The sequence below is a fragment of the Mustela lutreola genome, chromosome 8 (genome assembly GCF_030435805.1).
Source record: "Mustela lutreola isolate mMusLut2 chromosome 8, mMusLut2.pri, whole genome shotgun sequence".
NCBI classification, from domain to species: Eukaryota; Metazoa; Chordata; class Mammalia; order Carnivora; family Mustelidae; genus Mustela; species Mustela lutreola.
Window position 1 is genome coordinate 143,083,096 of NC_081297.1, and position 16,744 is coordinate 143,099,839.

A 16,744-nucleotide genomic window follows, 5' to 3' on the forward strand; every position below is an offset into this window, starting at 1 on the left:
AATCTTAAAAAAAAAAAAAACAAAAAAAAACAGTAATAGCAGCCCCATCCCCGCTTACTCAGGGTGTGTGTGTGCCACGTACGGAGCTAAATGTTTTATACGTGGTGTCACACGTGAGCCTCACCACACTTGTGTGGCTGTGTGCTCCTTGAGCCCCACTTTTCAAGGCCTCCAAGGGTAGAAACCAGGTGGGAACCCAGGCCCGCCTTCTCATGCCCTCACCTGCTTTCTGCATTTGAGGCCAAGACCTGAGAAACAGGGAGGACGTGGGACCAGGAGGCCCCTTCCACCAGGCAGCAAGGCCTCGGCCTCCATAGGAGATGGGGTTGGGGTGGGGGCAGCGGGCTGTGGAGCTGGGATGGCCAGGGGCTGCCACAGGCTGGGCCTACGTGTCGTGCTTCTCTGTCCCTACGTTCCCAGGTTCACCTGGAGCTCCTCCTACGTGGACAGGAACCTTCTCCTCCTCCTCACAGGGCAGAACGTGGAGCCCTTCGACCTGTTGTTCCGGGAGCTGTATGCCATCTCTGAGGAGGTGAACTTGTACCAGCAGCTGAACCTGGGGGGTGGCGCCGGGAGGCTGAGCCCCAACCACTCCTCCACGGTGGCTCGCAGGCTCATCAACCCCAAGTATGCCCTGGTGTCAGGCAGCCGCCAGCCCCCCGGGGAGATGATGCGCTGGGCCGTCCGGCAGCAGCGGGAGGCCGGCGGCGACCCCAAGGAGCAGCAGGAGCGGGGCAGCGGCGGGGAGGCGGCCCGGCGCCTGGAGAGCTTCCTGAACGACCTGGTCACGCTGGAGCAGGTGCTGCCCCCCATGGAGCCCGTGCCCTCGGGACAGCTGGCTCGGAAGGGCGGCCGGGTGGTCTCTCACCTGCACGTGGACCTGAAGCCCAGACCCCCGGAGGCGCTGGTCCGGAACGGCAAGGGAGAGGCTGCCAACGGGGAAGCCGCCACTGCCAAGGACAGCAGGCGCTTCAGCAGGAGGCTCTTCAGCCGGCGGTCCAAGACTCCCGCGGCGCCCAACGGCGGGAGCAGCTCCCTCTCCACCGAGACCTTCGCAGAGGTGCAGTTTGTGACGGGGAAGAGGCCCAAAGAGGGCTCCAGTGCTGACATCTCAGGTGAGCCCTCCCTCCACCCACGGCCCCACGCCCCCAGGCCGGCTGCCCTCATCCCGGAGCGCTGCCTCCTGTCTGCAGAAAGGCTGCCTGCTGGCGTGCGGACAGCCAGAGCCCTGAGGTCCCGCAGGCCCTCGGTTCCCATCCTGCTCCGGCAGGTCCAAGTTCACTTCCTCTTCTCTAAGAGGAAAGAAGGACGGGGCACCTGGGTGGCTCCGTTGGCTGAAGTGTCTGACTCTTCGATTTGAGCTCAGATCAGATCATGATCTCAGGGTCTCGAGAGCGAGCTCCCGAGTGGGGCTCTGCTGGGCGTGGAACCTGATTAAGATTCTCTCTCTTCCTCTCCCCCTCTCCTGCTCTCTCTCTCGTTCTCTCTCTCCAACAAATAAATCTTAAAAATAAAGAGGAGAAGGGTACCAATAAATAAATCTTAAAAATAAAGAGGAGAAGCTCAGCTGTTCTGAGGCTGTAAGGTGCTTGGAACAGTGCTGGACATGGAGTCATCTGAGAGCTCTAGTTCCTGCCACCAGAAGCCTGGAAACTTTCTCCTTTGTCAGTGAAGAAACAGACACAGAGCAGCTGAGTGGTCTGACCCAAGCTTGACCTCTGCCTCTGAGTCGAGGGCTCGTTCTAGAAAACCTGTTCCTTGCCACCTCACCTGTCATCACAATCCACCTGGCTCAAACACACCCCACCCTCACCTGAACCCCACCCACGCCCTGACCCACTTTCCTCATTTCTGTTGTAAATAGCGTGACTTGCTTCTTCCCTGTGTTTGTTTGATAAGTGGTGTTTGCCCTGCTGCTTACTTTCGGGAGAGCGTGTTCCTGGTGGTGGCGTCTTTCTGGCTGTCTCTCTGGGACTCCCTAGAGGTCTGGGCCTCCATCTCTTCTCCGGAGCAGGCCTTTCTGAAGAGGTGGGTGGTGACAACCAGGGCTGCTGCCGGGGCCTTTCCTCACGGTAGGACCTCCGAGAAGAAGGGGTCTCCGTGCAGGGATTTCGCTCGTGGCTGTGAGGCTCGGCCCCAGGGCAACCGGCCTCCCCCGGCAAGGCAGGTGCTGCTGGGGTATCTGAGTGCTTCCAGATCTCCATTGACCCCCACAGCCCTAGCTTTGACCTGATAATGGCTCGATAGCAAGGGTCACAACCACCTTCCCCTGCGCTGACTGCCCAGCCGGCCCCGGAACCTGGCGCGCTCCGCCTGTGCTTGTCCAGGTTAGGACAGGCCTGGGAGTCTCTGAATCTGGGACACAGGGGTGCCAGGGCCGTACCTCCATTGGGCCGGGAAGCGTCTCTTGGGCACCTCCATGTACCAGGCCCTTCATAAGATGCTTTCTCTCTCACTTTTTCCTCACGACCACCACAGAGGTGGCTGGTAGGAGCTCAGAGAGGTGCACTCGGTGGTCTCAGGACACAGGAAGTGGTGGTGGGGTCGGGACTCAAACCCAGGCCTGAGCCCATGACCTCTCAGGGAGGGGTGGTGGCCCCCAGTCGCGTTCCCACAGGGATCCCTGGCTCCCCGCCCCCACACCTGGTGCTCTGCCACCTTACCCCTCTTGCTGGGAGGAAGGGTTGCCATGGTGAACACCTGGCAGGGCAGGGCGAGGGAGGAGTGGGCACAAAAAGGGCCATTTCCCAAGTCCTGACTGTGGAGGAAGTGAGCTCTCACTCCCTTCAGCCCCTCACCCTGAAGTGTTTCCATAGAAACAAAAGGCCCATTATCTTGTCCCTTCCTGCCACCTTCCTGAAGTCTCTCAGCAGCCAGTTCACCGCCCCTGCCTCCGCCCTCTGCATGTCTTTGGAGCCAGCCAAGCACATGGGGCTGCGCCCCAGGGACGCTCCTTTCCTGAGTGCCCGATGCCTTAGCACGTAAAGTCAGGAAGGCCCCGGGAGACCCAGCGGGATCACCCTATTCCTTCCCCATCCTTTAGAAGAAACACAGAGTGGCCTTAGGGCTGGGCCTCCCGTTCCCCAGGGCCTCATAGTCAGGCTGCTAATGAGCCCTTTCCTCTCCCTGCCGCTTGCTTCCCTCCAAGGGAAGGGACAAGAAGCAGGACCCCTCGCCCCACAAGCCCTTCTCTTGGCCTCCAGCTTCCCAAACGTATGACAGCAGCTGGGCTGTCCTGGTGTCTCATCTCAGGCAGAAGCTAAGTCACCACGACTCTGTGTGACAGACAGAGGGTCACATTCCTGACTTCATAGGGCCCCCAAGGTTGGAACTAGCAGTTCTAGTACTCTTGGAACTGTCATCTGGGAGGAAATCACTTTAACTACTAGCTTAGGGCCCTCATCTAGGGAAAGGATCCTTTTCCTACAGTGAACATTCAGAACATCATCAGAACAGACATCATGTGGGACCTCGCCCCCCAGCACTTTGCTCCCCATACTCTGGACCCATCCTTCCTGCTCCCCAAGGCTGTTTCCTGTTCGAGAAGAGGAGGAGCTGAGCTAGGGAGGGTTTCTGAGGTCCCTTTGAGCTCCTGATTCTGACTCTGTCCTCTCTCTCCCTGCCTCCCTCTTGTCAAGGGAGAGCCTGGGCTGATGGATAGGGTGGGTGGAAGAGAAAAATAGAAAAGCTAAGTGCTGGCAGCCTGTGAAATTGCTCGATAAGAAGTATATAGTTGTCAAGCAGCATGCAAATGTTTGCAGGTCCAAGTGTGGCCCTTGGGAGGACCTTCGGAAATCCCTTCCTTTAGGTCTGGGGATGGGGGGGTGGGTGTCTTGTCACGGCTGGTGGGGAGGTGGGGATGGACCCTGGTGGTTTGAAGGCTCACTGCACCCTCTACTGGTGGAAGCTGAGCTCCTTTCCCTTCTGGTTTTTCTCTCAACTGGGACCTTGTATCTGCGGTGGGTGCACTTACAGACTTCCCAAGCCTGACACCTGTGTCCATCCAGGAGTTAAGACGGTCCTCTGGGACAGAAATCCCAATCTCAGGGAGCGGCCTTCACTGGAATTTAAGCCTTGTTAAAACTCAGTGAGGAGTCTGTACCGTTGGGCTGGGCTCAGGAATCTGCCTTTTAAACAAGTGTGCCGAGTGTTTCCCATGTACGGGGTCCCAGAGCTGTGGATTATGATGACTCTCGCATAAGGGCCTGCCCTCATGGGGCTGCCAGGCTGAGGGAAGGAAGTTCCAGATGATGTCCCGGAGCCCCTCCCCGTCCCCCCAAGAAGATCACTCTTGGCTATGGTCAAGGGAAGGAAGAAAGGCGCAGACATTCCCTGACCAGGTGCCATGTGGACCCACGCTAGTTGCTGTCACACAGAACTCACAACCACCCTGCTGGATGACATCGTTCACAGATAGGTGCAGAGAAGCAAGATTCTGTGTCCAGGGAAATAGGGCAGCATGGTCTCTTGCCTCCCAGGGCCCCACACAAAGCACTGTGGTTATCTCTAGAACTTAGGGTTAGTGCTACTTTCCTACATCTTTGAAGACTGTTTGGAAGGTCTAGAGGCTTCTTACCAATGGACTCTCCCCCTGATATCCCATTAGTGGAGAGGAAGAAGAAAGTGGCCATTAACACTCCAGAGTACCTCTGGGTCATGACCTACCAAGGTCCTCTGGGCCCATACTTTTCTTCCCAGAGTTCTCGGAGGTGACTACAGTGACATTTCCATTTCCTGGGTTCCCTGATTCATGCATGGGGGAGCCATCTTAACTGACAATGTGGTCTGGCTCTTAGTGCTGTGGCCACTAGGCTCCTGGTTTGGGACTTCAGGCTCACCTGTGTCATCCCTGGGGGCTGGATTTCTCAAATCTCTCTTGGAAATCTGGGCCCCTGTCTGGGACAGAAGGTTGGGGAAGTACTCCTGGGGTTCAGAGCCCCCTAGGGGACCTGTGGGCCACCAGTTCCAGGATAAGTCTACTCAAGAGCTGTCTTGTCAAGACAGAGTTTCGGACTTCAGTGTCGCTCCTGCGGGTCACGGGTTGTGCCCCAGCTGGTGTTTGGAGTCTGACTTAGTAAAGCCAAGTACTATTACCTGTCAGGGTCCCGACCACACGGCAAGGTGAGGGGAGTCGTGTGAGCATCCTTCAAGGGGCCTGATCCCACCCAGTTCTAGAAAAGAGGATAGCGTCCTTATTCTCACCGGCATACGTCGTGATCCCTCTGTCCTTCCCGTTTCCCTTGGGCCTCGCCAGGGCTTTCCTCACCATCCAGGTGAGTGAGGGCATGTACGTCGCCCAGTTGAGACCTATGGCTGCTGCTGCTGTTGTGAGGATTGGTACGAACCTGTGAGTGGCTTACCGCTGCCTGGGCACCCATTTCACTCAAGAAATATCTGTGCACTGTTTGCCCGGCACTGTTCTAAGTTCCTGGTACTACAGCACACAAAACAAGCAAAGCCCCTGCTCTTACAGAGTGAATACCAGGCTGGAAACAGAAGGGCAGGGTGGGCAATGGCCCTTTGATAAAGGGTGATCAGGAAGGCCTGTCTGATGAAGGGACAAAGGGCCATTTGAACAGCAACTTGAGTGAAGGGAGCAAGAACATTGTGTAGACATCCAGAGGAAGAATCTTCCAGAAAAGGGTAATATGAAGTCCTGAAACCCCTGGGGCTGTAGAGCCCATGGTCCGAGTCTGGCATTCCGGTCAGCGTCCTTGCCCTGACGCCCCAGGCACCTCCACTGGCGACCTCCCTCACGACGCGGGGTCTCACTTCAGCGTTAGCTCCCTTTGACGTTTGGCCTTTCCTCAGATCTTCCCTGCGCTGCCCATACTTTGTTAAAAAAAAAAAAAAGAAGAAGAAGAAGAGAGAAAAGAAAAGAAAAGAAAAGCCATTTTTATGTATTCTTCCCTGTTAACCTGAGCAGGTCTGATTCTCCTCAGTCCTGCCAAACACCTACACACGCTAGACTCGCAGTCAGCGCGCGCGGAGGGAACGATGGCGCACGAAGACTTTGTCCTCAAACCATCTCTCCGTCGGAGGCACGGAGAGGAATCCTGAGTCCAGTCTCTGCAGGCTTTCCTGGCCGGATGGAACGAGTGGGAGGCGCAACCTGGCAAACCTGTGGGCTCTCACCCCTGCCTCCCCCAGCTTCCCCCGACAGGGGGACAGAGCCAGGGCGCAGTGCAGGCCCAGGATGCAGGCCCGCTCTTCCCACCCTGGAGCCACACTCCTTCCCCTGCCTCGGGTTACAGAAATTGATCTGCTTCCCTGCCTCCAGAATGCTGCCGCCTCCGGGGAGGAACGCCACATCTGCTCAGGAGGCCAAGCAAATAAAAGAAGCCACTAAGGAGAGACATTGGGGGTGGCTGTGTCTGTGGTAGTTGTGAGGGGACTGTGGGACAGCACAACTGCATCAGAGGCAGCCCGCTCCCCACCCCCGCTCTCCCCCCAAGTCAACCCAGGTTCCTTGACCCTTGGAGCTGGGGGAGTGGGGCACAATCATCCACCTCCCTCCTACTTTCTCTAAGCCTCACAAGCATCAAACTTGGCTTCCAGGGAGGCCTAGCTGGCCTCGTAGTCCGAGCAAGTTCAGTCTCCCCAGACAGGGTGGTGGCGAGCAGAGCTTGAGGGGGGTGGGGAGGCCTCCACTGGAGCCTCTTCAGTGTCTCCCTTACTGGTAGTCCAGGAGAGGAGGCAGCGGCTGCATTAATTAAACTCGCAGCTGGAGTGATGTGGGAAAGGGTGTGGGCGCCAGGGAGGTGACCCTCGAGAGGGGCTGGCACCAAGGAGCTCAGCGGCTGGCACCTGGGAGAAGGGCAGCCTGTGCCCAGGAGGACGGAGGCCCAGCAGCCTGACACCTGGCGGGCCGAAATGTCAGTGTCTGCCTCTCAGCTCCCCCCCTCCCCCCGCCCCCTTCCCTCTGGAGCTCCCGGCGCAGAAATCCAGCCGAAACCGCAGAAGCCACCGGCCTCCACTTGGGGCTGAAAGGATGGAAGTGGAGGGAAGGGGCCTGGGGAGACGGGAAGCGGGAAGCCGGAAGCGGGAAGCGGGCTCCTCTGGCCTGGAGAGCAGCTTTCTCTCCCCCACCTTTCCCCTCCCTGAAGCGTGCTCCCTCCCTCCTCTGTCTTACAACCACCCCCCTAAGCATGCAGTCTGGGCCACACTGCCTGGCTCGCCATCAGCCTCCTGACCCAGATGATCCCTTCGGGGAAGGAGCCGAGGCTGGTGCTGGTGTTGACAGGATTGGGGAGCCGGTGGGTCCGCTGCCCTCAGCTGTGCGGCAGGGCTGGTGACACCGTCTCACGGTGTGTCCACTGCCCTGGGGATTAGCTGAGAGAAGGTCTGTTGTGCTTGGTAAGCGGTGAGGGCAGCTGCACAGAGTCTGGGCTACTGGGAAGCCACCTCTTGGAAAGACTTTTTCAGTCATTGATCATAGTTGCAGATTGGGGTTCTGGATCCTTCCCTGCTGATGCTGCTGAGGTCAGGAGGCAGCAGATCCCTTGGTACCCCAAACAGTGACTGTCTTGCAGAGAGAACGAGACAGGGAGAACGTTTCCTCTTGCTTTCCTGGGGACCCTACTGACCCCAGATCAGCAGCTTGCGGGGGAGACCGTGAGCCCAGCCCCTAAATCAGGTGTGGGCAGAACACGGGAGAGGAGGGGGAGGCGAGTCCGCCGAGCACTTCACTTACGTCTTCCTTGCCTGTGTCAGTTGTCTCTGCAGGTAAAACAAGTGCCAGTCCCGCCAAGGCCAGAAATTGCGTGATTTCCTGAGCTGTGGGCCAGCGGTGGGGAGGACTTATGGGTGTCCCCGGCCCTGCCCTATGGAGAATTCAGGTCAAGCCCTGCACCAGTTTGCACTCTGGACCCTCACTTGCTTCCTGCCCAGCAGCCTCAATCCTGGCCTCAGGGACCCTTGATTCCAGACGTGAGAGTCTGCAGCATCTCAAGACGACCGCACACCCCTGCAAGACTGTCGCTGGCCAGGCAGGGGACACTCCTTGTTTACATGAAGTGGAAGCTTGACTCGTGTCTGCTCTCCTTTATGCCAGACCCCCTCCCTCCACTGGGCCAGCCTTGCCCTGCAGGTGCCCAGATGGGGTGAGTCCGTGTCTTCATGCCTAAGGTGATGGGGTCTCCAGGGCAGCTCCAGCTCCCTGACTTCTCCTTCCCTGGGCTTCCTGGTGCTCCTGATTCCCCAAGAGGTTTGGTGGGATATAAAGGAAGAGAACGGATGGGACTCTGGGCCGGGGAGCCAGTCTCGACCTAGGCTCGGCACTCAAGGTAGAAGGTGCAGCGAGCACAGCTTAGGGCACCAGCTGCTCTGGCCTTCCTGGCCTGGTTTCTGCAGGCTCCTGTACCAGACCTGGAGTGAAATGAGGGCCAAGCCTCCCCTCAGCCAGGGGCAGAATCTGACCCTGCCGTGCTGAGAGCCCTCACGCTGAGGTCTGCTTCCCCTCCCTGCCACCATCTCAGCACACTCCACGCCAGCGGTCCAGACCTCCTTGGCTGTCACCAGTGCAAACACATATGGGGCTGCTTCTTGTGCTTTTGCCTGAGGCTACTCCCTCCCTTTAATAAAGTGCCTTGGTTGGCAGCCCAGGCCGGGAGGTTCGAGTGCTATGGGAGGTTAGCCCTGCAGACAAGGGCCTCTGTCCTTCCCACCTCCCTCCCCGCTTCCTCCCAAGATGGCCATCAGGCCCCTTCACCAGCCGGGACTGTTGTGCCTTCTCTAGTTACATTTCAGCCGAAAACCAGCCTTTGCCTCCTGACAAAAGTCAGGCTGTATCTAGGAGCTTTTGCCTCCCCAAAGAGGCCTGGCCTAATGGCCACAACGCCAGCCCAGGGAGAGCAGCCTAAAGTCACCGCCTACCCCTCCCTACTTGTGTGACCAGAGGGGTCAAAGGAGAGATTTCTTTCCTTTTTTTTTTTTTAAATTTTTTATTAACATATAATGTATTATTTGTTTCAGGGGTACAGGTCTGTTATCCATCAGCCCTACACAATTCACAGCACTCGCCATAAAACATACCCTCCCCAGTGTCCATCCCCCAGCCGCCCCATCCTTTCCTGAGTTTGTCTCCTGAGATTAAGAGTTGAGGAGAAATTTCTCGAGTGGACAACAGAAATTGCCAGACTGCAGGTTCTGCGAGGCTACAGCTGTGGGATCACAGCCAGCAGGGAGCCGAGGGGCCACATGGCCCAGTGGAAGCAACACCAGTGGAAGCAACACCAGGCGGCCTCTTCCAGCCTCTTCTGAACCCAACTTGTCTTTGTGTCTTTCTTTCTGCAAAACCCTGGGGCACCCGCAGCACCTGGAGGAGGGGCCTATGTGTGGGGTTGGGGGAGGTCACTGGGGCCACAGAAGTGAACCAGGAGGTGGGATGGTGTGGTGGGGTTGTGGGGGAAGAACATGGCCTCTGGCAGTGGGGGAGGAAAGGAAGGGTGAGCCCACTTCCCAGGGGCTCCTCTCTCCATCCTGAGGCTAGCTTCAAGGGTGGGGGGTGGGGAGGGCAGGGGGCCCTGACCTACCGCCTTGAACTTTTCTGAGGATTAAATATTTCCTGGGAGGTGCTGGCATTGTGGCACGTGCTTGTCCTGGAGGGCAAGGAAAGGAAAACCAGGGATAGAAATCCCCACGGTGGAGGGTGTCCCCTCTGCTCAGGGCCGTCACCTTGACAGTATGAGACACAAGTGGGCAAATGGCAGTCAGGGAAAAAGATCACCCTTGATGGGGAGAGTGGACCCCTCTGGGGACAAGGGAGGAGGCCTTAGAGAAGGGACCAGCTCCTAAGAGTTCTCCCCAAAGGCTTCTTCTGCCCTCCCTCCCAGAGAAGCTGGCCTGCTGTATCCCCTTCCCCTCTTCTGACCCAGAGCAGGGCCAGTTCCTCCCCAGCCCTAACATGTGGGAGAGTCCAGATTAGAAGCACCAAGTCACTGAAGCCTGGCACCAGGCCTGCCTTTCTGCCTGTTTCCCCAGGTGCCAAGACAGGGTGTTCCCACTTTGTTCATAGAAACAAGGGGGCAGGAGACCACGAGGAAGCAAGGCTGTGTAGTGGGAGGACCTCTGGCTGCCGAGGGAGGGCACCTCCCCTCTGGTCTGTCTCCCCATGCCCTTTCGAGGTTTGGATGAGATGGCGCCTGACCCCTCCAGCCCTGAGAGGCCAGGGACGGGACAGTAGTGCAAAGATTGCTAAGGATCTTGAAGCACTAAGCTTCAAGCCTCTGCCCAAGCTCCAGACCACTCTGCTCTGCCTCTGGGTTTTGCAGTCTTTACTACATCTGTCCTCTGTTACAGCATTTGCACACACACTGTGAAGCATTCTCTCATCAGATCTCAAGGGTACATCTGGCATCCTCAGATGGATGGCAAGTGCAAGGGTGTATCGTGCCTTTGGTCCCCACACGGCAGCTTCCACAGGGCTGGTAACGTCAGAGGGGCTCCCGGAGGAGCACGGAGGAAACGGCCCTCTCGACACCACCAGCAGCACCATCAAGTAGCCCACTCTGGGTCCAGCTTCTGTAGGCTGAGTGCCAACAACCTGCACGGCCTCTGCTAACACCACTACCCTCTACTGTCAGAGAATTTAATAGAATGGATAGGCAAAAAGAAAAAGAAAAAAAAAGATGGCCCTTGAGATAGGGAGGACACAGGACAGAGAGGTGAAATGGGCCTTTTCTGTTTTTACTGTGATGATTTTCTCTAATTTATTGAGCACCTACTATATGCCAGTGACCGTGCCAGATGCTTTAGTCACCTGCAGTTTTCAAACTAAGAAAAGCTCAGGAAAGAGCCCTTTGCAGTGTTAAAAAAGCTTTCCTGGACCACTGGGGATTGAGTCTCATGAAGCTGTGTGACGAGCAGCTCAGGTCTTACTGTGCCCATTTCTCAGATGAGGAGGCACGTGGCTCTCCCAAGGTCCCACACTGCGTAAAATGCAGGTCTGAGTCCTGCTCCTCTGGCACAGGGCTTCTCGCCTTCCATGCTGGTGGTGAGACGTGGGAGCCACAGACTGTTGGAGGAGATGCCATCCCACACATTGCAGGATGTTTAGCAGTGCCCCGGCTTCTACCCACTCGATGCCAGCAACACCTCTCCCAACGAGACAACCAAAAATACCTCCAGATGTTGTCAAGTGTCCCCAGGGGATGAAGTCCCCACAGCCCAGCCGCTAGCTGCAGCCTCAAAGCCCCAGGCTGCTTCTCTAAGGCGCGCTCATGTGCACGCCCCTGGGAAACCTTTCTCTCCAACAGAACGCTTTGGCCCAGAGAGGTGGCTGATTTGCCAACGATTTTGCTTTCTGTGACTGACATAATAGCATCTTCTGTCTTGTTCTAGTTACCTTGCTCAGCTCTTCACCGCCTTGTGCTCCCCGGAACAGGTGTGTTTATGTGCACACATCTGCCTTACTCCACAGAGAACCCTGTTACGTTTCCTCCCAATCTGTTCGGCTTCCTTTAGTTCGAGTCGAGCCCTACATGGAAAGCGCCCTTGGACAGACCTGTGTGTGCCCAACACCGTCCTCACTCCCAAAAGGCAGATGGGGCTGAGAGCAGAGAAGCTTCCACGGTCCTCACATCAGGCCCGGTGGAAATCGCTGGCTGGGGCATCACGAGTCAACATCGGCAAAGCCCCCCAGCAGCAGGTGAGCCCCGCAGGGCACCCTGGCTACAGTTCATCATCTGGCTGCACGCCACAGTCACTCCCCACCCACCCTGGAGGACCCGGCGGCTGTCACTCTAATCATAGGCCCTGTCACTCCTGTGGCTGAAGGTCTGGTGCAGAACAGGCACCCTGGGCTTAGCAGGATGAGCCAGACCAAGGTTGAGAGGCTGGGTGCCTTCGAGAAGGCTGGGAGGCAGCAGGTGCACACGGGAGTGAAGGCTGAGAGGTACGCATTCTATCCCTGAGGTTCCCATCCAGAGGGTGGTAAGTACCCATTCTGCCCATCATCTCTATGGGTCACTGGGTATCCACAGTATCTACTTAGCGCCTGTTTGTTGAGTGATTGAAAACTCGACTGACTCCTGATACAGAGAGCAAGCCAGGCTGGTCAATGTGGGTGGTGTCAGAGGCTCCAGAATTGATCGTGACCCTTTCAATCTTGTTCCCGACTTCTGAGACCGTACTTAGAGGCCAAACAGGACTCTGCTCTTTGCTACTTAATTTCCTAAGAACTGAGTTATCCCAAGTCCTTCCTGACCAAATCCTTTCCTCAGGGAGGTCTTCTCTTTTCAGCCTGTGTCCCTAGGGGCCAGTCTCCTCTCCCAGTGGCTCCAGACTGGGTGGGCCCAGGCCTCCAAGCCTCTCTGGCTGCTCCGGGATGACTTTGCCTGCTTCCTTTCAAACTGCTAACACAAGAATGGGGTGAGGAGGTGAGGGCCTTGATGTGAGAAAATAGTCTGTGTCCCACCCCCCAACAAGTCACAGGAAGGTCTAGAATGTGGTTATCTGGGCCCATCTGGAGTGGTGCCCATGGCCTCTCGGAGTGACAGCCAGCTGGAGACCCGTTTTCATCCAGTCAAGTGGCTAGAAGTTAGGCATTGTCTGCAGCCACAACATAGCAAGCCTGGAAACAGGAGTCCACGTCATAGGAGACCGGCTAGGACCTGCTGCAGCGAGAGCATAAGCAGTTTGGAGGAGAGCAGGAGGGGAAAACATGAGCAGGCCATCTGCCCACGATGGCCATGACCTTCTGGGCACCAGCAAGGGAGAAGCACACACCGTCCTCTGCTAAGATCCCCAAACCATGTCTGGAGATTCTTCTTTCCTAAGCGTAGCTTGGACTCTACGACTCATCTCTTTCCAGAAGGTCTTGGAAGTTGGCTGATTGGACCAGGAAAGGCACTTCACTGCAGGATTTGGAAGGCTTTATTCATTTGTTCCTTCCACGCATATTTGCTGTGAGCTCGGCCCGAGGCTGAATGGTGAGCAAGGAAGGCCCGGGGTGGGGCTCATGTCTTTAGGGTGGTCTGGGGCAGGCCTTTTGCTTTGACCTTAGCTGAGGCACATGGGGACCAGAGGATAGTCGTCAGGATGGGCAGTGTGGGGCTGGAGTCCCCACTTGGCCACATACCAGCTAAATGACCCAGCAAGTAGCCTCCCACCTAGAACTTGGGTTTCCTCATGTGTAAAATGGGGATAATTTGGTGCCACTTTCCAGAGGCTGTGAGGAGTCAAGCGCTCAGCAGAGTGGCTAACGTCTGGGGTAGCTTAGTCACCCGCCCATGCTTCCGTTGGTGTGTTAGAGCGAGGGCTTCATCACTTCTCTCTTGGGGCGTTCTCTCCTGGACTCTCCCTGCTCCCTCCCTGTATACACACTTGCCACTTTCAGTGAGGAGTGGGCATGTGCAGGTAAATGCCCGTCCACCTGAAAAAAGTTCCAAGCGCCAGGTTTTGAAAGAAGGATGCAGAAAACCTGCCAGGGAGGCCATTTGAGGGCCGCTTTGCCTGGCAGGGCCCCATGTGCTCCGGTCAAACCCCCCTCACTTCAGCTCTGTGGGCTGGTTGGTTCCAGGCATGGAACAGGGCCACAGTCTTATCTGGTTGTGAAAATGTCCCACAACTTTTCTTCATGGATAGTTTTGGGTAAAATAGACAATTTTAGTTTGTTTGGAAAATACTTCATATATAAAATACAACACTTCATACATAGAATATAATAATAAAATACAAATTAAACACAAACAAACAAAAAACCCCGCAGCACATCCAGAAAAGGCTGCTTATGTGTAGCAAGCCACTGGACTTTCCATTCAAGTAGGCTCCAGGCCCTCCCTAACTTTCTTCTAGACATTTTTTTTTTTTAAGATTTTATTTATTTATTTGAGGGAGAAAAAGAGAGTGAGAGAGGGGCATGCATGGGGGGAGGGAGAGGTCAAAGGGAGAGGGACAAGCAGACTCCCTGCTGAGACAGCCCCAAGTGAGTCTTGATCCCAGGACCCCAGGACCTTGACCTGAACGGAAGGCAGATGCTTAACCCACCAAGCCACCCAGGCGCCCCTCTTCTAGCTTTCACACTCCGTTGCTCTCCACAGCTACTCCTTCCTAGGAGGCTGGCTCCTTCCTAGGCAAGGCCCAGGCGCCCAGTGCCGCCCCGTACTCCTGGCTTCGGGTCCTTCAGGGAGCATCTAACAGCACCATGGTGAGATGCTGACACCTTGTGGCCAGTCAGCAGCGCGTTGCTTTTCCTCCTCCAGCTAAGAGTAAGACAGCAGAGGCCAAGGGTGGATGAACTGTTTCTGTAAATGGCCAGAGGGCAAATGTTCTAGGCCTTGTGGACCCACGGTATCTGCTGCTGCGGTAACACAGAAGCACCCATAGACACTATGTAAATGAGTGGGCGTGGCTATATGCCAATGAGACTTTCTGGATTTCATGTAACTTTCATGTGTCATGAAATATTATTCTTTTAACTTTCCCAACCATTTAAAAAACACAAAAATCATTCTTAGCCTGTGGGCTATGCAACACAGGCCGGGGCTGGATAGGGCTGGTGAGCCCATGTTTGCCACGGTCTGGCCCCACACACTTGCCTCCCGTGCGCCCAATCCCAACTCCCCACTGTCACACCTGGGATCTTTACTTTGTCATTATTCCGTCAAGAGGAACCAACCGGATCGCTGCTCTAACCAGACTGCTACGACTAAGCCTTCTTTTGTACAGAAATCCTGGAATTATTGGTTTTCACTGTAAGTATCCATCAGGGGCCCAGCCCTGTGTGAGAGCCATGAAAGAGCCTGGAGTTTTAACCATTGTGTATTTAAGATTTACTTTTATTAATTCATTTGTTCAGACAAACTTACTGAACACTTCGTGTAACCTAGGCAATGTAATAAAACAGACCTGGTCTCTTCCCATGAGGTGTTAATAACCTTGTTGAGAAGATGGACACAGGGAGGCAAGCATTATGATGGGGTGGTACAGGGGGTGCGGAAGCCCAGAGGAGGCACTTAACCCACAGGTGGAGGTCAAGGAGAGCTTCCTGGAGGAGGAGGTAATCTCCAAGCCAATATCTGAGGAGTATATGGAAGAGGGAAGAATGAGGCAAGGCATTCCAGGGAAAGGTCCAGAGCCTAAAAAGGATTCTTTCAAGAGAATTATAAGCATCAGAGATGTAGTGAAGATTCAGATATAGTATTTGCCCTCAAGGCCTCCCAGTCTGGTGGGTGAGACAGGCTACTATAAGCTGGTATAATGTTGTAGAGAGAGATTTAAAGAAGTTTTCTCTCTAGACTTGTAGAATTGGTTATCAGTGAGCCTCAAGACAGTAAACAGTGGGCAAGTGGGTACACAGGGTACTGAGAGGCTCTGAGGGAGTAGAGATGTGGGCCTGACTTCTCTGGTCCAGAAGCCCCTGAGAGGAGAGGGGGCTCGAACTGAGCTGTGAAGGAAGTGTAGACCTCGGTGCAGAAGGAAGGACAGATGTGTGGAGGGATGTGAGAACCTCTTAACAGCAACAGGTATTTTTCTCGGTTCCACCAATTAAAAATGTGACCTTGGACGGTTATTTAACCTCTATTTGCCTTAGTTTCCTCATCTGATTCTACCTTTTAAGGTTGTTATGAGGACTGAATAAACTAATACGTATAAAATCCTGAGAACAGTGCCTGGCGCTGGGCTGGCTTCATGGGCAGGCAGCCTCCGCCGTCCCACAGGGCCCCACACTCAGAAGGTGAAGGGTCCCACTTCAGGTTTAATGCTCTGCTGTTGCCTTCTTGAAATTCTTAATGATTTCGGAACAAGGAGCCCCGTGCTTTCATTTTGCATGGCCACAAATTATATAGCTGGTCCTGCCTGGGCATGATATGTGCTGAAAAACTTCAGGTTTCATTTTAGAGCCTAGAAGAGCAAATCTGATTCAATATATTCATTTTAGAAGGGAAGAGATGGCCACTCGGTGCCTGTGTCTTGCGCAAGGTGAACAGCGGGTGGGCTGCCTAAGGAAGCCTGGAGCCGGGGAGTTGACAATCTTCCGGGTCTTCCGGGTGAAGGCAGGACAATGACCCAACTCCCCGCCCCCACCCCATGCCCCCAGAAGGCAACATAAGGAGAGAAGAGCAGACAGACTCCTTTGAAAGAGCTAGAGAAAGAGGTGGTATGAAAAAGAGCATGAACAGTTGTAGAGGTAGGAGGGAAGCTGGCTATTTTGGGAAGCCAAGAGAAGATTCTCGGAGTAAAACGTAGTGATGAAGCCATGGAAACAAGAACTGAGACAGGCTCTTGGATCTTGGCCACAAGAGGTCACAGATGAGCTTGGAGAAATGAGTGTCAGAAGAGTGTGCGGACCAGGTTTAAAGGAGGGGCACAGGTGGAGATGGCCTCAGGCCAGTATTTAAAAGGCTGAGAAAAAGCACAGGGAGAAAGGGCACGAAGAAAGGAGGTTGCTTTGAAGGGGGTGTAAGGAGAGCCAGTTCCCAACTGGGATGCGGAGGAAGGACCACTGGAGGCAGTAAGTTAGCCAAGAAGAGGCACACCTCTTTCTCTGTGTTTGTAGGAGAAAGGAGCGTGGAGTTGAGCTACTGACGGCTATGAGGGCAACGGCTCCTCTGGAAGCCTGTTGTCTCCCCAGCTGCACGGTGGCATTCTCAAAGTAGATGTCTGGGGCAATGCAGCAGCGAAGAAGAGAGCTTACTCATTGGAGTCGGAATGTCCGGGTTCAGCTGCGAGGTTATTATCTATGAGGACCTGGAGCAAATTCGTCAGCCCTCAGTGCCTCGGTTTCCCTATCTGGAAAATGGGG

At 55.3% G+C, this 16,744-nt stretch overlaps 1 protein-coding gene across 2 annotated transcripts in view; it reads left to right on the forward strand.

Annotated features, from left to right (window-relative positions):
• The window catches only part of FAM83F (family with sequence similarity 83 member F), a 33,547-nt gene extending 24,285 nt beyond the window's left edge, over window positions 1-9,262 (forward strand). Inside the window, exons 4-5 of one of the 2 annotated variants that reach the window (XM_059187040.1) lie at window positions 421-1,115; window positions 7,714-9,262. In XM_059187040.1, coding sequence (XP_059043023.1) covers window positions 421-1,115; window positions 7,714-7,775 — 757 coding nt within the window. In that variant the 3' untranslated portion in view covers window positions 7,776-9,262. Of the gene's footprint in view, window positions 1-420; window positions 1,116-5,926; window positions 6,542-7,713 lie in introns of those variants that run through there. The other variant, XM_059187039.1, reaches the window with a different exon arrangement.
• The last annotated feature ends 7,482 nt before the right edge of the window (window positions 9,263-16,744 follow it).